We start from the raw sequence: 20,985 nt of genomic DNA on the forward strand, positions 1-20,985 counted from the left end.
TTCTCTTCCTTTATCCTTTGTGTTACTACCATGCCTGAGACCATGGTGAGAGAATGAATCTTGTAATTGTGTTGCTCACGTTTTCGCTTTGGTTGCTGCAGTTATTGTAGGGTGAAGACATTTTTATACTGAGGTCCTACAATGAGTAAAACAACTCTCCTGGGTGAGGAAGGGTCTTCCCTGAGCCACCTAAGGTGACAAAAGGTACCAATGTTCAGGGTCATTGACTGAAGCTCAACAGATGTCTACCTCCCAGAACCCAGTAAAAGTTGAAGGCTACAAATGTCTCAAGGACTGGAGTAGGACTTGAGTAAAAGAGCCTTGGATAGCTCTGCAAAGTTCAAAGGGAGAAAAGCGTTTGAGATTCTCTGGGGAGAGCAGGGTAAGCCATTAGATAGCAGAGACAGGGAAAGTCTTATACACAGAACCGCGCACACGTTGAAGTCACTTACCACCTGCTTCAAGTCCCTCTTCTTGTTCTTCTTCTTCATCGCCCTCGTTTTTGTAATAAGACTCCCAACCTGACATTATTGTTTACTGCTCACCAGGTGAAAGAAAGTTATGATCAGTAAGAAGCAAATTTAACCCTAAAAAATATCGACTCCTAGGCTCCTATGAGATCCGCCCAAAAGTCTCAAGGTTACTGGTGAGAAATGTGGATGCTGGATCTTGCTGCCTCCAGAGGTCTCAGTAACTTAGATGCACTAGTATACGGCCGTGGGCATCATTCCAGCGGCAGCCTCGCCTCCGCTATCCCTCAGGGCCTCTTCAGGGCTGGTAGCGGCCCTCCGACTGACTGGGGTGCTGGGGCAGCCCAACCTGAAGGTCCCGTCTGGCCTCCAGCACCATCTGGACCTACGGAATTCCTGCTCCAGGGTACTAGATACTCCAGCGGACCCACTGTGCTCATCCCGCCCCCAAATTTCCCCCAACTCCTCCGCCAGCCACGCGGAGCGGAAGGGTCTCACTGCAGGCTGGCCTCAAGGCCAGGTGCCGCCTCCCACGGAGGAGGGGACGGGGACCAGAATCTGTCTCTACCCCGCCGGTCTGCACACTTCGTACTGACGCTGCCTCGCGGGGAGGATAGAAGGGCGCGCAAGACTAAGTGAGCGAAGCACGTTGAGGCCAGCCCCGGCCGGAAAGCAAGGGACAAAGCGAAAAGCCCGAACTGCCTACCTTAGAAACAACGAAGAGATCAATTTGGACAAAAGGCTGGGCGCCACGCTCGCACGGGCTCCAGTTCGCGCTCCCAATCAACGCCCGTTACGTCATCACGCATAGCGCGCACATTCCTCCTCAAGTTGACACGCCCACTTCCCCCACCCGCTTTCCACTACTGTCTCGAACGAATCCAACCCCGTGAGCGAAAGCCCCGCCCCCTTCCGCGAAACCCCGCCCCTCGCCGTCCGTCGGGACGGTAGCACATGCGCAAGAGTGCGTCTCCGCCCCCGCCCCCGCCCCCTCTTCCGCGCGGACCCTGCCCGTCCCGGCTCTGTCACCTCACAGTAGTCGTTGCCGGTGGCAGGCGCGGGGGCGCGTGTAGCGCAGGGCCGCCTTTCCCCCGCCCCTCAGGCCGGGCCTGGGCTCGGTCCCCCCCCCGCTCTTTCCGCTCCCCACCCCGTCGGGTACGGGAAGGTCCAAGCCGCTGCCGGGTGCCTGAGGGACTTCGTGGCAGCCGCCGCCACGGGTCCCGATGGAGCCGCCGAATCTCTATCCGGTGAAGCTCTACGTGTACGACCTGTCCAAGGGCCTGGCCCGGCGGCTCAGCCCCATCATGCTGGGTGAGGGGTCTGGGGGCGGGCAAGAGGGTGCCGTGACGGCCGGCAGAGGTAGGGAGGCCTGGACTACGGCTCGTGGTGGGGACGCAGGGCCCAGAGGATGCAGGAAAGCGCGAGTGGAGAAGGGAGAGGTCTGAGGTTCGGGCCCCTGGAGCGCCACTTTCCCGACTTCGCGTTTGAATCCAGGAGGAAGGGATGGAGGAGTCACGCCCTCCCCCTGCCCGCTGCGAGCCGTGGGGCGAGCCGGCGCTGCAGCCCGGCGGCTCCCCTGCCTCACTTCGGGAGCCCTTTACACTCCTTCCTCCACCGAGTGTAGGGGAGAGGATGCCTACTGCGCGGTGCCCCTCGTGGTGGAGGAGACACTGCGGTGATCCCCGGGTGGCCCTTAGAGAGCCTTCCCTCCGTGCCAAAAGGACACTCTCTGCAGTCTCTGGGGTAGATGGGAGTAGGAAGCTAGAGCCGCCCCGGGGGCCCAGCCATGGCTCCCAGGTGGAGGTGAAGTCAGGTCTGCTTCTGGAGCCCGAACTCGAGTGACAGTGCGGTCTTCTCAACAGTTTTTAAGTTAATTGCTTTTGTCCAGATGGTTAGAAAGCAATTCTAGGGGAGGACTGGATACTGTTGTGTCAGTAAGTGTTAGTAAAGGGCGTATTTCAGTTGTGCTCCATTAAACTACTTACCGACCAGGAGAGAACATCAGCCCTAGTTCGCTGCATGTCAAACGTCATTATAACCCAAATACCGAAAGGTCTCCTCTAACACAGGAGTTGTCACGTTTGTGATTTCAGTTGATTCTGGGCAGGAAAGGATTCCAGGAATTGAAAAATTGAACAGCTTTGGCAACATCCATTGGAATGGCTAGTTTTTCCTTACTTTTATGGACTCATTAGAGAGTGTTTTAGTTCGTCTTGGTAAGACAAGAGGTGGAAGTCAAGTAACAAGACTACTTGGGAGGCATCTTTTCAATGTCCCTGAGTTTCTGGTGTATCATAGTGAGTTGCGCTTAATCTCTTAACCCTGGGCCAGTGAGTGGTTACTGATAGTTGGCTTTACCTCAGAATCACCTCGGATGCTTGTTAAAAATACAGATCACTTCACTTTCAACAAGTTTTGTTCAATGGAAGTAGAGAAAACAAAGTTGGAACGGTTCTTTAAATATTCGGTGTGTTTAAAGCAAAGGATTTATACATGCTCCTGTAGACAGATAATTACCAGGAAGAATACATAAGAAATTGAAATAGTGGGGCGCCTGGGTGGCTCAGTGGGTTAAAGCCTCTGCCTTCGGCTCAGGTCATGGTCTCATGGTCCTGGGATCGAGCCCCGCATCAGGCTCTCTGCTCAGCGGGGAGCCTGCTTCCTCCTTTCTCCCTGCCTGTCTCTCTGACTACTTGTTATCTCTGTCTATCAAATAAATAAAATCTTTAAAAAAAAAAAAAAAAGAAAGAAAAGAAATTGAAATAGCGGTAACTTATGGGAAGGGGAACTTGATGCCAGAGGACAGGAATAGAAGGGAGACTTCACTGTAAACTTTTTGTACCTTTCGAATTGTGTACTGCACACATATATTTATTCAAAATAAGCAAAGTTTTGAATTTATGGATTCTAGAGCCTCATTACACAGGTACTAAATAAGAATCTTCTGGAGTTTTGATCCAAAAATCTGCATTTTTAATAAGCTCTTCAGATAATTGTTATGTAGCCAGGCCATTGTTGGCTAGAAGTTTGGGCCCAGATCACCAGTTGTTAAAATGACTAAGGCAAAGTTGAAAGCAAAATTTACAAAGTCATGGAGGAAGGTGCTAATCACTAACAGATTACATCAGTCAAGTTCTAACTAAACTTCTTGGAATGGAGCCATTATTTGCTTACTTTGGTCATAGCTATGAATGCCCTTAGGCAATCACTGCTACGTGATTCATTCAATAGATTGTTGTTTGTTTTGTTTTGTTTTTTTTAAGTTTTTTTTTAAGATTTTATTTATTTATTTGTCAGAGAGAGAGAGAGTGCACAAGCAGGCAAAGTGGCAGGGAGTGGCAGGGAGAGGCAGAGAGAGAAGCAGGCTCCTCGCTGAGCAAGGAGCCCAATGTGGGACTCCATCCCAGGACACTGGGATCATGACCTGAGCGGAAGGCAGCGGCTTAACCCACTGAGCCACCCAGGCGCCCAATAGATTGTTTTTTGAGTGCCTACTAGGTGCTAGTCCATGTGTTAAGCTTAACTGAGGACAATATATTGAGCAAAATGTTCACTGCCATCTTGGAGCTGCTCACCGGGGATATGATAAGTGTTAGGCGGTTCGAGAAGCAAACAGGGTGCTGAGATTGAAAGTAACAAGAGAAACCTGACTTTAAGGGTATCAGAAGGAGTGACTTAAGTTGGGAAGTCAAGGATCAAGTAGTAGTCACAGGAGGGTGGTGAGGGAGTTCTAGTGTTCTAGGCATGAGGAAGATCAATCTTCCAAGGCCCGGAGGTAGGATAGAGCCTGGCCTTGTCCTGGAACTGAAAGAAGGCCTTTGTGGAGTATCATGGGTGAAGGGAAAACTGCCATAACTGAAGGGGGAGAGCCAGACAGGCCCCCTCCCCCTACTTTTTTTAATAGATGAGAAATCCTAGAAGGATCACAGGCAAAAATGGGAACTTCACCACTTTGGCACATCTGCCCGCAATGGTATTTCTGAGAACATCACATTGCCTGCAAATCTAATTCTCTCTTCTCTATCTTTTTTCCCCCATATTGCTGTTATGGCTTTTGCAAAAGTAATGAAAGGATTATCAAAGCTAATAATCACTACTTTCTAGAGTTGGAAACTTTTGGAAAATGGGCATTGCCTTACTGGTTCACCCTGTCCAGACATCACCAACCTTAAAGTTGGGTATGTCCCAGTGTATTGATTTCCCATTCCCAAATATATTTGAACCTTTAAAAAGTCCACTTGTTTCCTGATTTTTGCTATATGACTTCCAGAAGCATATTAATAGCTTGCATTTGTTGAGAACTTCCAATGAGCCACACTCTTTTTTCTGAGTACTTTGTGTGTGTTATAATCCTCACCATAGTTTTGTGAGGTAGGTCCTGTGATTACTTCCATTTTTCATTTGAGGAACCTGAGACATAAGGCGTAAAGAGACTTGCCCCCCACATCCCCCACCAAAAAAGAAACTAGCCCCTGCTCACACAGCTGGTAAGTGGCAGGGCTGGGTTATAAACCCAAGCATTCTGACTTTCAGGGCTCATGTTGTCAGTCATTTTGTTATATCACCTCTACTGTGGAACGTATCCCTTTATAATTTTTCAAGTTTGTAAAAGCATCTTTGGTCAAGTGTTTCAAATTTGGATGAGAAAAGGATCTGGGTTAAGTATTTCTGTGCCATTCATAATCATGGATTTATGATCATTGCTCATCGCACTCATTTTGCCATATTAAATTAGTGTGGCCTCATCAGTTGTACCTTATTCTTGTTATGATGGTTCCTCATTAAAAGACGCCATCTAGGGGTACCTGGGTGGCTGCCTCCAGCTCAAGGCATGATCCCAGAGTCCTGGGATGGAGCCCAGGGTACCTGCTTCTCCCTCTCCCTCTGCCTGCCGCTCTGCCTACTTGTGTGTGCGCTGCTCTCTCTCTCTCTGTCAAATAAATAAATAAAATCTTTAAAAAAAAAAAAAAAAGACCCCATCTAGCTTTATTACAGTCATGACTGGACTGGAGAAAGCCTAGTGCAATTCCCTTCTCCTCCAGTGTAGACTCCACAGTTTTATCCTGTCCAGTGTCCAGTCTCCTAGAATAATTGCTTCACATGAAGGTATTTCTAATCGACTGTCCTTCAATCACCATGAAATGGTCCCAGATTTATCCTTAGCATTCTAACAGACAGCTGATGACACCTCTTTTTCGTAATGTACCATTTGCCTAAGATAATTAGCTATAATAATTGTCCTTTAAGTTCCTCCTCTTGATAATTTTGGCTGTTCTTTAAATTTCATGACCTTTTTCAGTGCTAAAGGACATAGAGACAAATGCAGAGGTGCTTGGGGTTTTTTTTTTAATTGTGATAAGAATACATTATATTTGTTGATTGTTTTCTAATCTAAAGTTTTGTGTGCATGCACGTATCCCAGGGATATGTTTATTTTTTATTTTTTTCAGAAGCCTATCTCAAAATTGTTCTCAGGTTAAGACAGAAGGATATAGAACATATTTATTTCTTGGCAGAATGCAATCTAATGAATATTTGAGATTTTACTTTATACTCAGTTCTTTGCTTAATTCTGTAATACAAATAATAATGAAGTAAAAAACGTGAATTCTGAGGGGTGCCTGGGTGGCTAAGTCAGTTGAGCATCTGCATTTGGCTCAGGTCTTAATCCTGGGGTCCTGGGGCTCCCTGCTCAAGGGGCAGTCTGCCTCTTCCTCTCTTTCTGACCCTCCCCCAGCTCCTGCTGTCACTTGTGTGTATGCGCCCCCCCTCAAATAAATAAATAAAAACTTTTTTTAAAAAAGAGTTTATTTATTTATTTATTTGTTTGTTTTTAAAGATTTTATTTATTTACTTGACAGAGATCACAGGTAGGCAGAGAGGCAGCCAGAGAGAGAGGAAGAGAAGCAGGCTCCCCGCTGAACAGAGAGCCCGATGTGGGGCTCAATCCCAGGACCCTGGGATCGTGACCTGAGCCGAAGGCAGAGGCTTAAACCCACTGAGCCACCCAGGCGCCCCTAAAAGAGTTTATTTATTTGACAGAGATCACAAGTAGGCAGTTGGGGGGCTGGGGTAAACCAAGCTCCCCTCTGAGCAGAGAACCTGACATCGGGCTTGATCCCAGGACCCTGAGATCATGACCCGAGCCATAGGCAGAGGCTTAACCCACTGAGCCACCCAGGCACCCCCTGTTCAGCACATCTTAGCTCTTCAAAAGCTATGCTGTCTGCCATAATACTTTCGCTTGGCCTGGCTAACTTCTACTCATCCTCGAGGTCTCAACTAACATATCTCTTTCTCTAGGAAAACTTCCCTGACCCCTACCCCACAAATCTTGGTCACGTGTCCCCAGTATGTGCTCATAACATCCTATGCTCCACTTTAATAGCATTCATTATTCTATTTCATAATTGTTTTCTTTTTTTAGAAAGCGATCACTTGCAAGCAGGGTGGGGTGGCGGCAGGGCGGTGGTTTTGGGATGGGGGGATCTTAAACAGGCTCCACACTCAGCACAGAGCCCAACGTGGAGCTCAACCTCAGGACCCCGAGATAATGACCTGAGCCGAAATCAAGTAAGTTGCTGGAGCACCTGGGTGGCTCAGTCGGTTAAGCATCTACCATCTACCCAGGGGTCCTGGGATCAAGCCCTGCATTGGGCTCCTTGCTCTGCAGGGAACCTGCTTCTCCCTGTCCCTCTGCCTGCCTCTCTCTCTACTTGTGCTCGCTATCTCTCTGTCAGATAAATATATAAAATCTTAAAAGAAGAAAAAAATTCAAATGCTTCACTGGCTAAACCACCCAGGCACCCCTATAATTGCTTATTTCCTCATCAGTGTTCACACACCCACAGAACTGGACTGGAAGCTCCACTAGGGGCAAGAACTCTATGGATTTATCCAGAGTCTAGCACCGTGACCGGTAGATATAGCCTGGCTGAATGGCGGTATGGTGCAGACCTACCTCAAAGCATTGCTACGAGGCCTGAGTAATGAAGACAAGCAAGGGTTAAAGGGAACTCTCTCAGTACCGAGGAAAAGAACTCCTAAGTCAGTTATTTTATGCGAGGAAAGAATCCTGTACTGGCTCCAAGGAATCCTAGCATTGGAATATCAAGTAGTTTTAAACCTACTTTTTTTTTTTTTAATTAAAATACCCTTAGTTTTTGGGGGCGCCTGGGTGGCTCAGTGGGTTAAGCCTCTGCCTTCGACTCAGGTCCTGATCTCAGGGTCCTGGGTTCGAACTCCGCATCGCATCGGGCTCTCTGCTCCGCAGGGAGCCTGCTTCCCCCCGACTCTGCCTGCCTCTCTGCCTACTTGTGATCTTTCTCTGTGTCAAATAAATAAAATCTTAAAAATAAATAAACAAAGTAAAATAAAATACCCTCTCAGTTTTTAACAATGTACTGCATTTGATTTTGTGATAACCTTTCTCTGCCTAAAGGAAGGGAAAGCCCTCCTGCCAATAGCCTTTTATTTTTCTTTACAATATTGGCACAGAGGCCCACTTATGTTATACAAATGTTTCCTTTTACCTCTTTCCCACCTAGATTCAATATTTATCCAGTGGCCCCAGAGAAGAGCAAGCTGATTTTGTAAGTTACATTAACCCCTTCACATGGCTGGTAATCTGGCAGATGCCAAGCCAACCAGCAGATTAAAACATTGCCAGTTAAGGGCGCCTGGCTGGCTTAGTGGGAGGAGCGTGCCGCTCAATCTCAGGGTTGTGAGTTCGAACCTCACACTGGGTGCAGAGTACTAAAAATAAGTAAATAAACCTAAAAAATGTTTTAATTAAAAAAAAGTATTGCCAATTAAAACCACTATCAAGGGGTACCTGGCTGGCTCAGTAGGTGGAGCATGTGGCTCCTGATCTCGGGGTTGTGAGTTCAAGCCCTACATTTGGTGTAGAGAATACTTAAAAAGTAAAATCTTAAAAATAAATAAATACACTATCAATAACACTGCATGTACTGGAATTAAAACAAAATAAATAAAAACACTATCATTAGAGGAATTTGGGAGGTGAGCTAGGGCTGCATTTGATTTATACCAGTGACCTAATGCTGCTTGCACAGAGCCCCGTGCTGCCCATCACCAAACAGACATTTGCTGAACACCAGCAGGATTCCAGGGGCCGATCTCGAGCCTGTCCTGCAATCAGTGTGTACGTCTATGTGCCACCTGTGCCAGGATGCAATATTTTCTCCTTGGCTTTTGTATACTAACTCACCTCTTTCACAGTCAGTGGAATGCTGACGAACGCAGACCTCACTCTGCATTCTTTGTTACTCTTGATGGAAACAGGACTGATATCCCTGCCTTCCATTTGTTTTCATGTGCATACTTCATAGCCCTTGAAATCCGTGCCCTAGATGTTCCAGCAAGCTTGGAGACATGCGGGCATCTGACCCACCCACTCTTGGGCCTGCTGACGAAATCCTAATGGGAAAATAATCTGCTTCTGTACTGTGCTAATATCCACTGAGGCTAATTCATGTTCCAAAATGGCCCTGTGACCTAATTCAGTCTCAAATCACCACCTCCTACTCACTCCCGCCCCAGTGTGGCCAACAAAAAAAATTTTTTTTAAGATTTTATTTATTTATTTGACAGACAGAGATCACAAGTAGGCAGAGAGACAGGTAGAGAGAGGAGGAAGCAGGCTCCCTGCTGAGCAGAGAGCCCGATGTGGGGCTCAATGCAGGGCTCTATCCCAGGACCCTGGGATCATGACCCGAGCCGAAGGCAGAGGTTTAACCCACTGAGCCACCCAGGTGCCCCTGGCCAACAAAATTTTTATAAAAATCAGTTTCGTTCCACTTTCCAATGGCTGTCACTTGACAGAGGAGACTGTGGCCCTTGTTCTTTTCCTCCCAAGAACAAGCTGCTGAGCAACTGCCCTTATGTTTCTCCCTGAATTGCTCCAACGAGTACATTGGCATATCATGGTTTCTCCTCCTTGCTTTTATGCCGGACAAACCATGCCTCTTTATTTACCTGTTTGTAAAATGATGTTAATAAATATTTGCCCTACTCCACCGCATAAGGATGTTGTGAAAATAAGGATAACTGAGAGTAAGGATAAGAAAGGATGTACATCTGCGGAAGCTGCATTTTTTTTTTTTAAGATTTTATTTATTTATTTGACAGACAGAGATCACAAGTAGGCAGAGAGGCAGGCAGAGAGAGAGAAAGGGAAGCAGGCTCCCCGCCAAGCAGAGAGCCCGATGCGGGGCTCAATGCAGGGCTCTATCCCAGGACTCTGAGATCATGACCTGAGCCGAAGGCAGAGGCTTAACCCACTGAGCCACACAGGCGTCCCCGGAAGCTGCATTTGAAGACGCTTGTCCTAAATGAGTTACCAGTGCCGTGTGGCCTCCAGTCTGTTTCTCGGCCACCTCTGTGGGATTTCAGCTCAGTTTGGATAAGGGCAGAGCCTGGATAAGGGCAGAGTCTAGGGAGCTACCTTAGAAACCCCAGCCTGAATCCCTCTGTCTGTTTGGGCCTTGTGGGCCAAAGTAGCAGGTCTTTTAGTGAAAAGCACACTGGTCTCCTAACTGAAGGAGAGACAGAGCTCTGCTACATTTTCTTTTCCTTGTTACTGCATTTAGCCTGGCAACACTAACAGGGAATGAAATGTTTGTATTGAAAATAGACACAGTATTTCATATTAATTCCCTACATACTGAAATCTCTTCTTAGATTTTACTACCAATCCTAAGGTAAAATTTATCTTTTTGAGGTCTTTACCTTTCTCCCCAAGGCCGTTGTACCTAGTATAGTCTCCATTTATCAAAATTCTGGGTACCATACACTGTAATGCTGTATTTTATTTTATTGTTTCAAGAGGGGAGGAGGAGTAGGGGTAGAAAGAGATCTTAACAGACTCTCCGCTGAGGACAGAGCCATTGCAGGGCCCAGTCTCATGACCCTGAGATCACGGCCTGAGCCGAAATCAAGAGTTGGATGCTTAACCCACTGAGCCACCCAGGCGCCCCTACAGTTCTCTTATAAGATGTAGATGTCTTTTAAAAAAACATGGATCCAGGGGCGCCTGGATGGCTCAGTGGGTTAAAGTCTCTGCCTTTGGCTTGGGTAATGATCCCAGGGTCCTGGGATGGAGCCCCTCATCGGGGCGGGGTGGGTCTCTGCTCAGCAGGGAGCCTGCTTCCCTCTCTCTCTCTCTCTCTCTGCCTGCCTCTCTGCCTACTTGTGATCTCTGTCAAATAAATAAATAAAATCTTTAAAAACAATAAATAAAAATAAAAACATGGATCTGATCGAGGCACTCTACAGCCTAGCAACCACGAATGCCCCCACAGTGTAGGACAGCCTTCCGTCCGGGTTTACCCTACTTTGCTGGTGCCCCTGCTGGCCCTTTTCCCTCCTGTCACCATCACTGCACTCTTTTCTCTAACCTGTCTTTATCACAGCTGTGCATTTGCACATATTCACTCTGGCAGAAAGGTCCACTCCTGCCTCTACTTGTTCCCTAGTTGAATTGCTGCTTATAAAGTTTCCTTATCTTTATTATATATAACATCTTATTTTTAGCACTCTGTAATTATACCGCTCTATAATGAGAGCCTATCAACATTGTATTTTACTTAGTTATGTGTGTGTCTCTCTTTCCATTTGACTTTGGGCTCCTTACAGGCAGGAGAGTGATCTGTTCATATTTTCATTTCCATACCTAACATCGTTTCTGCCATGTGGAGGTAGAGAATACATCTGGATTGACTACTCAGATGGATGGCGTTTGTCAAGTTTTGCTCTGTCATTTCCTGAAGGATTTCACCTCACATATGCTCAATGAAGAAGTGGATGACAGCCTTTTTATACCATTGTTCTGTTGTCTCTGTATGTGAGACAAAGAAATTAAAAAGGCAAAGTTGGGGCGCCTGGGTGGCTCAGTGGGTTAAAGCCTCTGCCTTCGGTTCAGGTCATGATCCCAGGGTCCTGGGATCGAGTCCCTCATTGGGCTCTCTGCTCAGTGGGAAGCCTGCCTCTCCTTCTCTCTCTCTGCCTACCTTTCTGCCTGCTTCTGATCTCTGCCTGTCAAATAAATAAATAAAATCTTTAAAAATAAATAAAATTTAAAAAGTAAAAATAAAAAGGCAAAGTTGAATTGACCCTGAAGGGGAAAAAAAGGCAGACACAAAATTGGGGGACATCTGTACCAGTGATTTCTATCTTTTATTCTAGTTAACACGACATACCTGTATCAGGACCTAAGGACCTTATTGGAGGATAACTGCATTCCTAGAAAGTCTCCCAAGAGGTTTTTAATAGGTTATTCTGGGTGTTTTTGTTTTTTAGATTATTTATTTCAGAAAGGGAGGGGGTTTGGTTTTGTTTTGTTTTGTTTTGCCTCAAGGGAGAGAAATTCTTCCCCCAACTCAAAGATTTTTTTTTTTTTTTAAAGATTTTATGTACTTATTTGACAGAGAGGGAACACAAGCAGAGAGAGAGAGGGAGAAGCAGGCTTCCCGCAGAGCAGAGAGCCCATTGCGGGTCTCAATCCCATGACCCTGGAATCATGACCCAAGCCTAAGGCAGACGCCTAACGACTGAGCCACCCAGGCGCCCCCACCCAAAGATTGATTGATTTTGAGAGAGACAGCCAGAGAGGGAACACAAGCAGGGGGAGCGGAGAGGAAGAAGCAGGCTTCCCGCTGAGCAGGGAACCAGATGTGGGGCTCCATCCCAGGACCCTGGGACTATGACCTGAGCCAAAGGCAGAGGCTTAAGGACTGACTCACCCAGGTGCCCCAAGGGAGAGAAAGTCTTAAGCAGACCCTGCACTCAGTGCAGAACTCAATCCTATGACCCTGAGATCATGACCTGAGCTGAAACCAAGAGTCAGACACTTAACCGACCGCGTCACCAGGTGCCCCCTGGGTTACTCTGGGTTTCGGTGATGGTCTGAATTTACTCAGGCTGAGAGGACATTTAGTCTGATCCCAACTGGCTAAATCTCTTCTTTTCTCCACAGGGAAACAACTGGAAGGCATCTGGTAAGTTGGGTGGGACTCTACATGGGTTGGCTAGTTTCTGAAACAAAGCAGTACCTGTGCGTTTCAAGTCTCTGTCTGTGGCTTCCAGCTTGAAACCCAGCACTCCCTGTCATCAAACTTCTAACTTCTAAAGCAGTGGTGGTTCTCAACCAGGGGTAATCTTGTGCCCTGACTCTCACCCCAGGGACATTTGGCAGTGTCTAGAGACATCTTTGATGGGTGGGTGGAGGCCAGAGTTGCTGCTGTAAACATCCTACCGTGCACTGGATAGCTGTTACAACAAAGAATTATCCAGCCCCAAAAATGGCAGTGGTGCTGAGGTTGAGAAACCCTGCTCTAATGAAAGGCAGGATGATGTCATGCCCACCCGCCCAACCAAGGCTTTCTAACTACAGAAGTCTCAAGGGCCCCACATGTCTGTCTTGAAACTCGTCCACTTTGGTGCCTCTGTCCTGGATCCATCCCTGTCGGACAAGATGGTAGCTGGGTTCTCAGTTCCATGAAGGAGGAAACCGTAGGTCAGTATTTCACCTGGACTCCTAGAGCCTGCTGACATTTGGAATGACCAGAATGATCTTTGTTTTGTTTGACTCAGACCAAGTAATATGACCTCCTTCCCCTGAAGTAGGTCCACACTTCTCATCTGGTCTGGCCCTCAGCAGGGTCCAGGTTAACTGCTCCTGTTAGTTTTCAAAGTCTGGGAACACACCTGGTCTGCAGAGCTTGATTTCACTAACGGTTTCTCAGTATCAGGGTGAATCCAGGGTCTCCCCTCTGCTGACATGATCTATAGCAACGGTTCTCCAGGAGGACAGTTCTGCCCCCGAGAACAATCCAGACAAGTGTCTGGAGACAGGTTTGGTTGTCACAGCTGGTGGGGGCGGGGTGCTCCTGGCATCCAGTGTGGGGAGGTCAGGATGCTGCTAAACTTCCTAGAATACACAGGACAGCCTCCCAGTCAAGAGTTCTCCAGCCCCAAATGTTAGTAGTGCCAAAGATGAGAAACTCTGTAGGATATTTATGCCTTTGGTTAGTTACATAAGGCTGTTGACCTTGTAAGTCCTATCCTCGGGCAGAAATTACTCTCCTTCCAGTGTGGTATTTGCTTTTTCCCAGACCAGTTTTAAGTTTTCTGGCTTACTGTCTCGCTTCTCTGCATTGCAGGCACACCTCCATAGTTGTGCACAAGGATGAGTTCTACTTCGGCGTTGGCGGTATCTCCAGCTGTCCCCCAGTGAGTGGCTTCCCTCACACCCTCCCCCAGTCTCAGGTCCCTGGGGTCCCCACTCTGTATGTCTGGCTTTTAGCCCAGTGGATGTTGGCCTGCGACATAGTTCCTGCTAACTACCTTAAGATTCAGCTCAAGAACACCCTTCCCTAGCTTCCTCTCTGCTCCCTTGGCATTTGGGGGTCCCTCTGGGTCCCACCGAGTGGGATACGGTAGATGAACCATTCCTGAGTCTCTGCAGGGAGCTGTGTGTCAGCTCCTTGTGACCTGAGACTGTGTCTCGCCCTCTGTCCTCGTCACCAGCTCAGTGCCTAGCTCATAGTAGGAACTCAGCCAGTGTTCAGCTGAAGGATGAGGGCTCTGAGAGGTAAAGTGTGTTGCCCCAAGTTATAGGGCCAACAAGTGGCACCGGGGTATCAGTCAGGACTCTCTGCCTCTAAAGTCCATGCATCTTTCCAAGAAATTCCTCTCCGAGCTATCTAAGGGTTTTCACAGGAGGTGGTCAAACAAAGACCACCATTCATTTTGGTACTTACAAATGGAAAGGCATTCTGATTTCTTCCTCTCACCGGTTTGCCACCTTCTCTAACAAATCCTTCATGAAGCCCAGTTAATTCCATCTTGTAAATGTATCTTAAGTCAGTCTCTCTCTCTCTCTTCATCTCTTCCCCTGTTTCCAGAGCTTTCACCTTTGTCCATGCCACCCTCACATCTAGCCTGGACCGCAGCAGTACCTCTGCTCCTCCTCCGTCAGGACTCCCCCCCCATGGGGCAAAGTGATCTTTTCAAAATGAAAATCTGATCATGGCATTCCCCTGCTTCTGTCAGAACTCCCCCTACTGCTCTTGGAATAAAACCCAGCAAGCTTAGCCTGGCCTCCAGGCCCTCTCTGATCTGGTCTCGGTCTCCAGCTCTGCATGACCTTTTCAGGTGGTGCCTTTCCCCACCCCCACCCCCTTTTTATTTCTGGAACATTCCATGGACATTGGAACCTAAGCTCTCACTTCAGCCTACCTCCCTGATCCTCCACCTGGTTCTGCCTCTCCGTCCTTCAGATCTGAGTTCAGTGTTAGTCTCTCAGGCAAGTCTTCCCATACCCGTCCGACTGGAAAGGTCCCCTGTCCTACGCACTGGTGGTGCTCTGTATTTTTCCAGCAAGACCCTTATCGCAGCTCATAATTATGCATTAGTTTATGGGACTTTTTTGCCTGCCTTCCTGCTAGACTATAAGCTCCATGAGGGCAAGGATCTCATCTGTTTTGTCCCCATCATACCCCCAGTGCCTAGCGTAAGGCCAGCATCTAGTAAGTCCTCAATGCATGTTTGTCATATGAGTGAACAATAGGGACTCAACGAATGACCTTTCAGTCTCTTACAATTCTGAGACCATTATTCTTGGACCACCATAGTTGCCCTGCTCGCCATGCTTTCCCCCATGCCTAGAACAATGTCATGCACACAGTAGTTGCTTAATAGCTGTTGCATGAATGAATGATCTTTTCTAGGAGTTCTGCTCAGGAGTCCTCTCCCTTACTTCCCCAGCCCCTTCCCAGCTCTGTCCTCCCCAGTGATCTGTTGCTTCACCCTTGGCCGGTTTCCCCCTTGGCCTCAGTCTCTCCTTTGGTCTGCTGTGGCAGTCTGTTAACCCGTGGCAGAGGGTTTTCTGTAGGCCTTCCATGGCCCATTAACTCTCTTGCCTGGGGAACCCTATCACCATTATTAGATTATCTTCACAGATCAAAATAGAACTAAGTTGTGAAAGTATTTGCCAGCCCACCGGATCTCTCAAGAGTCCTTCACATTTTCCCAGTCTACCCAGGGATATCAAGTGTGTCACAGGAGAAAACTGGCTGTAGACACTTAAATGTAGGCCTAGAAAGTTGGCCTGTCAAGTGCTAGCCATTTCTGGTTATCCTGTTGTGCCCTTGGGATCAGGCATGTTGGAGACAAAGGGAGACTTCAGGTTCTGGATTTCTTTCTTTTTCTTTTTTTTTTTTTTTTTGATTTCTATTTTTTTAATCAACCAGATGAGTAGACAGCCTAAGGGGTCTGACCGGCCAGAGACTCGGCTTCCCCAGGCCCCTCCAGAAACCAACAGCCCAGCTTCTTAGGCACATGGCCAGCACGTGGCAGTGGAGAGTTGACGAGAAGCTCTAAACCATTGCAGCCTGATCCGATAGGATATAACACTCTTCGTCTGCCCTGGGTGCTCTGAAAGTTAAACGTTGTTGGAACAGAGCGTTGGTGGCCTTCCATGGGAAGCCACATGAAAAAAATTCAGTGGAGATAGTGACTTAATGACTTTCTTTGGGTTGGCTCTTTTAGGGAGGGACATTGCTTGGGCCCCCAGACTCTGTGGTTGATGTGGGGAGCACGGAAGTCACAGAAGAACTCTTTCAGGAGTACCTCTCCTCCCTGAGGGAGTCTCTATTCCGGTGAGTGGAGACATGGGCCGTGGTTAGTCAGGTCTGTCCCCCCACTAGATAGCAGGCCCTGGAGGGCAGCCACCAGTTCACATCCTCTAGCGCGCTCAGCACAAGGTCTGGCCCAGTATTGGCTGAATGCATTTGAAGAGAAGGCAGTTCTGCCCCCAGGGAGAGCTCAGCATTGCTCCAAGACTGATAGTCTGTCCCAGCATACCTTTTGCGGGAACTCTGAGGGCAAGAAGGCCTGTTTATTCCTCCTGACTGAAATCAGCAGCTGCTGCTCGCAGCCCACACTGGGCAAGTACCTTGTCCTGAAAAGTCAAAGACGGGGTTTGTGGAGGGGTTGGGATGATATGCAACCTTGAGTAGGTTCTCTCTTTAAGAAGCTTTAACCCGCGGTTGTAAGCGTTCAGCGGTAACCCTTGAGCTTTGCTTTGGTGAATACAAAGATTCTCCTGAAATGGTAGAGGAGCCATATATTTTTATTTCCTCCTTCCCTTAAAAATTGGGGTCTTGCAGTCCACGGCGGCAAATCCAGCAGCCCTCTGGAGTGTAAGAGAAGGAGAATCCCAGGGCTCTACTCAGCCGAGCTCGCCAGGCCGTTACTTGGGTTGAGTTGTTGCACATACGTGCTCGCTGCCCCTCTCATCTGTTCTCCAAACCTTTCGCACAACGCACAGGAGAGAGTCCTACAATGTCTTTGAAAACAACTGTAACACCTTCACCAACGAAGTGGTGCAGTTCCTGACTGGGCGGAAGATCCCTTCTTACATCACCGACCTTCCCTCCGAAATTCTATCCACGTAAGTGGCCTCGGTCTCTGGCCCTGCCCTTGAAAGCCCTGTTCACGGTCCGTGCGCGTGTCTGGCCCACGTCTGCCCTCCCCTGCTCTCAGCAGAATCCTCCCATGGGAGGTGTGCCCCGTTGTGATGGCACCTGCCAGCAGGGGAGGCCACCATTCCCTCAGTCCCTGGTCCCCGCCTGTGCGACCTTCACGCTCCCTGGAGTCGGACCTGCTCTGCCCTGGCCTGAGTGCAACCACAGGACTTAGGAACCCGCTTGAATCTAGCTAAGGCATTGACACACCATCCTGGCATCTGTCTGTCATGTTGCTCACGAGGCAGGCCCCTCCCAGAAGCACATGAATGTAAAACACTTTTAGATGGACAAGCGAAGGATAGATCGGAGCATTAGTATGGTGGCTTATTCTGTAAATGTCATTTATTGTTCTTGCTTCCTCTGTACATGAGCTCTTTGAGGCCCTCCCTCAAAGACAACTTCCTCCTGGCCTTTGTAGCACCCAGTCAGCCCTCCCATCTGATGTAGTCGTCCCAGTCTCAAATGTCCCCTAAAAGGGCACGCACACCCAAACCCATCATACCCTTCCCTATCTTGGCTGTTGATTATGTTAAGGCAGCCTCTACCCACGCCAGGACCCTGTCCCACCTGCTGACTCTGACTCGGTTTCTCCTGAACTGGGGCCCTGTCCACCAGAGGTCCTGACAGGTGTAGCAGGCTCGGCAAGGTGAGGTGTTTTCCACACGTGGGTAGGAACCCCTCAGGAAAAACTCGCAGAGGAAACAGGACTGCTGTGTCCTGGTGGGGAGAGCCCTCCCGGGCCTGGCCCTCCCTGCGTGTTCCTCAGTGGGTGTGTTGAACCCCACAGCCTTGCTAAGGATCCGAGGTAGTAAGCGTTGCTAAGGGATCTGGGTTATGGGGCCCTAAGCAAGTAGAAGTAGCTGGAATGTTCTTGTTGCTGTTATTTGATGGGTGGGGTTCCAAGACTTGTCTGGATTAGGGCTAATATATCCTGATTTCATCTGTTTATGCTCGAGAATGCTTCATTCCCTTCAAATCTGGACTTGATTTTCAAAAAGGGCACTCTCCACTGAAGAAAAAGAAGGCCAATAACTGAGATGTGTGATGGGTCCCTGATTTAAGGTTGTAGGAATTTTGGAAAATCTCTCAGACTCCAGTATTGGCAATGTTCTGGTACAGAAAGGTCAGAGAGCTCTAGTTCCCTGTGTGTCGCCAGCCTGTTCAAGCCACCAAACTAATCAGTATCTAGCAGTGAAGGTACTAAGATGGCAGCATCTACTGAGGCAGGGACCGCAAGGGTAAAAGGGCAGAGCAGGCTATCTCGAGAGGCCCCCCGATGAACATCACTTGCGGGGCAGGTGACAAAACTGAATGAGGCTGTGCTGTCCTTCTTCCTGGTTGGTGGCACCCCTGCCCCCGGGGGCGCAGCTGTGATGGTCTGCACCCAGCCCACCCCAGCCCCTGGGTCTCTTTTCTCCACAGGCCCTTCGGACAGGCCCTACGGACCTTTCTGGACCCCAGGATTCAGCCTCCTGAAGGGAGCCCCGTGGGCCCACCCAACGGCCAAAGCTAACAGGACTGCATGGGACCGCCCTGCCTCACAGGGGCTTTTCCTTTTTAAACAAAACAAACCCTACCAGATTTCTATTTTATAATTTTACATCAGAGCTAACAACCAGGGGACGGCTTTTTAAATTTCCCAGGGAAGGATGTCATCAGGCTGCATGTAGGACAATGCTGCTAAGAAACAACAAAATGCCATCCCTTCTAATAGTATTATACTAATTTATTAAGGCTGTCTTGTCTGTGAGTTCACTTCTGACGCTGCTTCCTGAGCGTCCTCCGCACTGGAGAAAGGGAGGGGGTTTGTTTAAGCAGAAGGCAGGAGGCACAGTTTTGGGGAGCCCTGACCTAGCACCTCTTTCCACAGACCGCCCATGCTCTACCCAGGTTGTCACCACCTGGGAGACCCAGGTGAGTTTTACGACATCCTGTGAAGCACCAGTTGCGACATCCCAGAAGCAGTGACTCTGGTTTTTAAATGAACCAAAGGACTTGGTGCACCTGAGACCAGTTTCAGGAAGACTGACCCAACCCAAGTGAACTCTGTAGGCACAACCTCTCTTACCGTCCCTCCCTACCCCAAGCAAGGCCACAGGGCCAGGCCTGGAGCGACCAGAAGCCTCAGGATCGAGGGAGAGTGACAGCAAGTGTCAGGCCAGAGAGTACAGGATAAAGCCATTCTTCCTTCCACCTACCGATTGCCAATCCTCTGACATCAATTTTGGAGAACCTGCCTAGCTGCCCGAGGGCTGCTCTTCCTCGGCGTAGCTGGCCTGTCAAGGTGGAGGTTTGGGCTGGAGCGCCAGAGACCCAGGCCTTTTGTCTACAAGTAATAATGTAGGTTATTTGCAGTCCCTGTACCCGCCCCCAGTGCCCAAACCAGTATGCAGTATTCGGCTGGGGACCAAGGGGGAAGAATCCCTGCTCTAGGAAACTATCCCTGATGTAGAAAGAATAATAATGCAGAATTAAGGTGTCAAGAAAATTGTGAATTGTTTCTAATAGAGATTTTTACATTCTCCTCAATGTGTTTTGAAGGCACATGTTATTTCCATTGTCGTTAGGACTTTAAGGATGCATTGTTGAGAGCCTGCCTGGGCACCTTCCTAATGAGCCGCTGCAGGAGCTTATAGGGAGGAACAATCTGGACGTTTCTTCTCTGGAGAGGCTCTCCGATTCCTTTTTTTCGCGTGCCTCTCTTAAGTTTTGGGGCAGTGAGTGTGGCAAAGGGATGTAGAACTGCCGGGTCCCCGAGTCCCAGCCCTGGCATCTGTGGGCTCCTCCTGCCACAGCTCCTGCCTCTTCTCAGACTTGAATTATGTTCTCTTTCCTGGGGTCTGGCCCGTAGCAGGTGCCTTTGCTTTTCAGAAAGCTGCTACTCATCTCTGGCCTCATCCCCTCCTGTCTCTGCCATTAGTCCTAGCAGTTGGCACCATTGGGGTCTCAGCTAGAGGAAAAGATCGTTTTCTCCCCTAGTGTTGGTCTGTGACCTGACAAGGGGCACCTCCACAGTGACCAGCTTTGATGTCAAAGGTCATTTTGGAGAGCAGAAACCAGCAGAGACTGTACTTAATGTGGACCTACTGGCAGAATTGGGCTCATGGAGAGTGGGTTTCAGGCTGGATTTCTCTCTCCCAGGAGGGCAGCTTGTTGGTGGAGGCCTTTGCCCTGCCTCCCACCCAGTTTCTCTCCTGTTCCGGCTTGCCTCGCCTAGCCCTCTCTTCCAGGCTCCTGCTCCAGACCTCTTCTCCCAGAACTCTCAGCTCTATCCAGAGGGCACTGGGCACCACAGGATCCTCCCCTCTTCTCCCCCATGTCCAGGCTCAGCTGGCTTCACTCCTAATAGCAGTCACTCCAGGCCCAGGAGAAGTTAGCCAAAGTGCTACCCTGAGAGACTGAGTCACTCGGTTCATTAAAAGCCCCCCTCCATGCCCAGCAGCCATTTGTGCCAATGCCTGTGCCCTGGGGATTATGGGGTCTTCTTAAGAGCTCTCCAGGAAGCCAAGCTCTCTCTCCCCATCCAAGTCCCCCTGTCATTCATTTTGGAAGCCTGGGCTCAGGCTACGACCCCTAGCCCCATCCTCACATGTCTTGGTCAATCCCAGAACCCCAAGAGCGGGCTCATTATGACCAGCTAGCTCCACACGGGTGTGCGAGGCGAGCAGAGTGAAAACTGAACCATGTGTGTAATCGTATCACACAGCGGACACCTCCATGGAGGTCCATTGGTTTAAAGGGACAGGGAAAGAGGACGGATGAGACCATCACCCCTCCCCAAAATAAAGCTGTACCTTTAAGATTCCTTTTCACCCTTAAAGTCAAACTACTAATAACTGTCTCGTATGGAGGTGTTTTCTGGTTTCTTTGGTGTTTTTTCTAATGCAATAAACTCATTTCTGCCTGCCGCATTTGTGTAGTGCCTCAAGGTCACGGTACGCGCCCAGCATAGCCAGGCTTCTGTC

At 48.8% G+C, this 20,985-nt stretch overlaps 2 protein-coding genes across 4 annotated transcripts in view; one reads left to right on the top strand and one right to left on the bottom strand.

Annotated features, from left to right (window-relative positions):
* The window catches only part of XRCC6 (X-ray repair cross complementing 6), a 33,099-nt gene extending 31,797 nt beyond the window's left edge, over positions 1-1,302 (bottom strand). For all 3 annotated transcript variants that reach the window (XM_032882880.1, XM_032882881.1, XM_032882879.1), the window contains exons 1-2: positions 1,177-1,302; positions 453-537 (exon numbers count right to left, since the gene is read on the bottom strand). In XM_032882880.1, coding sequence (XP_032738771.1) covers positions 453-528 — 76 coding nt within the window. In that variant the 5' untranslated portion in view covers positions 529-537; positions 1,177-1,302. The remainder of the gene's footprint in view (positions 1-452; positions 538-1,176) is intronic.
* A 139-nt stretch (positions 1,303-1,441) lies between these two features.
* Positions 1,442-20,931, top strand: DESI1 (desumoylating isopeptidase 1). The gene is made up of 6 exons (XM_032882884.1): positions 1,442-1,781; positions 12,466-12,487; positions 13,652-13,721; positions 16,041-16,150; positions 16,822-16,944; positions 18,443-20,931. The coding sequence occupies exons 1-6, from the start codon at positions 1,694-1,696 to the stop codon at positions 18,531-18,533; spliced, it is 504 nt and encodes a 167-aa protein (XP_032738775.1). The 5' UTR covers positions 1,442-1,693; the 3' UTR covers positions 18,534-20,931.
* The last annotated feature ends 54 nt before the right edge of the window (positions 20,932-20,985 follow it).

This window comes from Lontra canadensis, unplaced genomic scaffold, assembly GCF_010015895.1.
Source record: "Lontra canadensis isolate GAN:19392208 unplaced genomic scaffold, GSC_riverotter_1.0 scaffold84, whole genome shotgun sequence".
NCBI lineage: Eukaryota > Metazoa > Chordata > Mammalia > Carnivora > Mustelidae > Lontra > Lontra canadensis.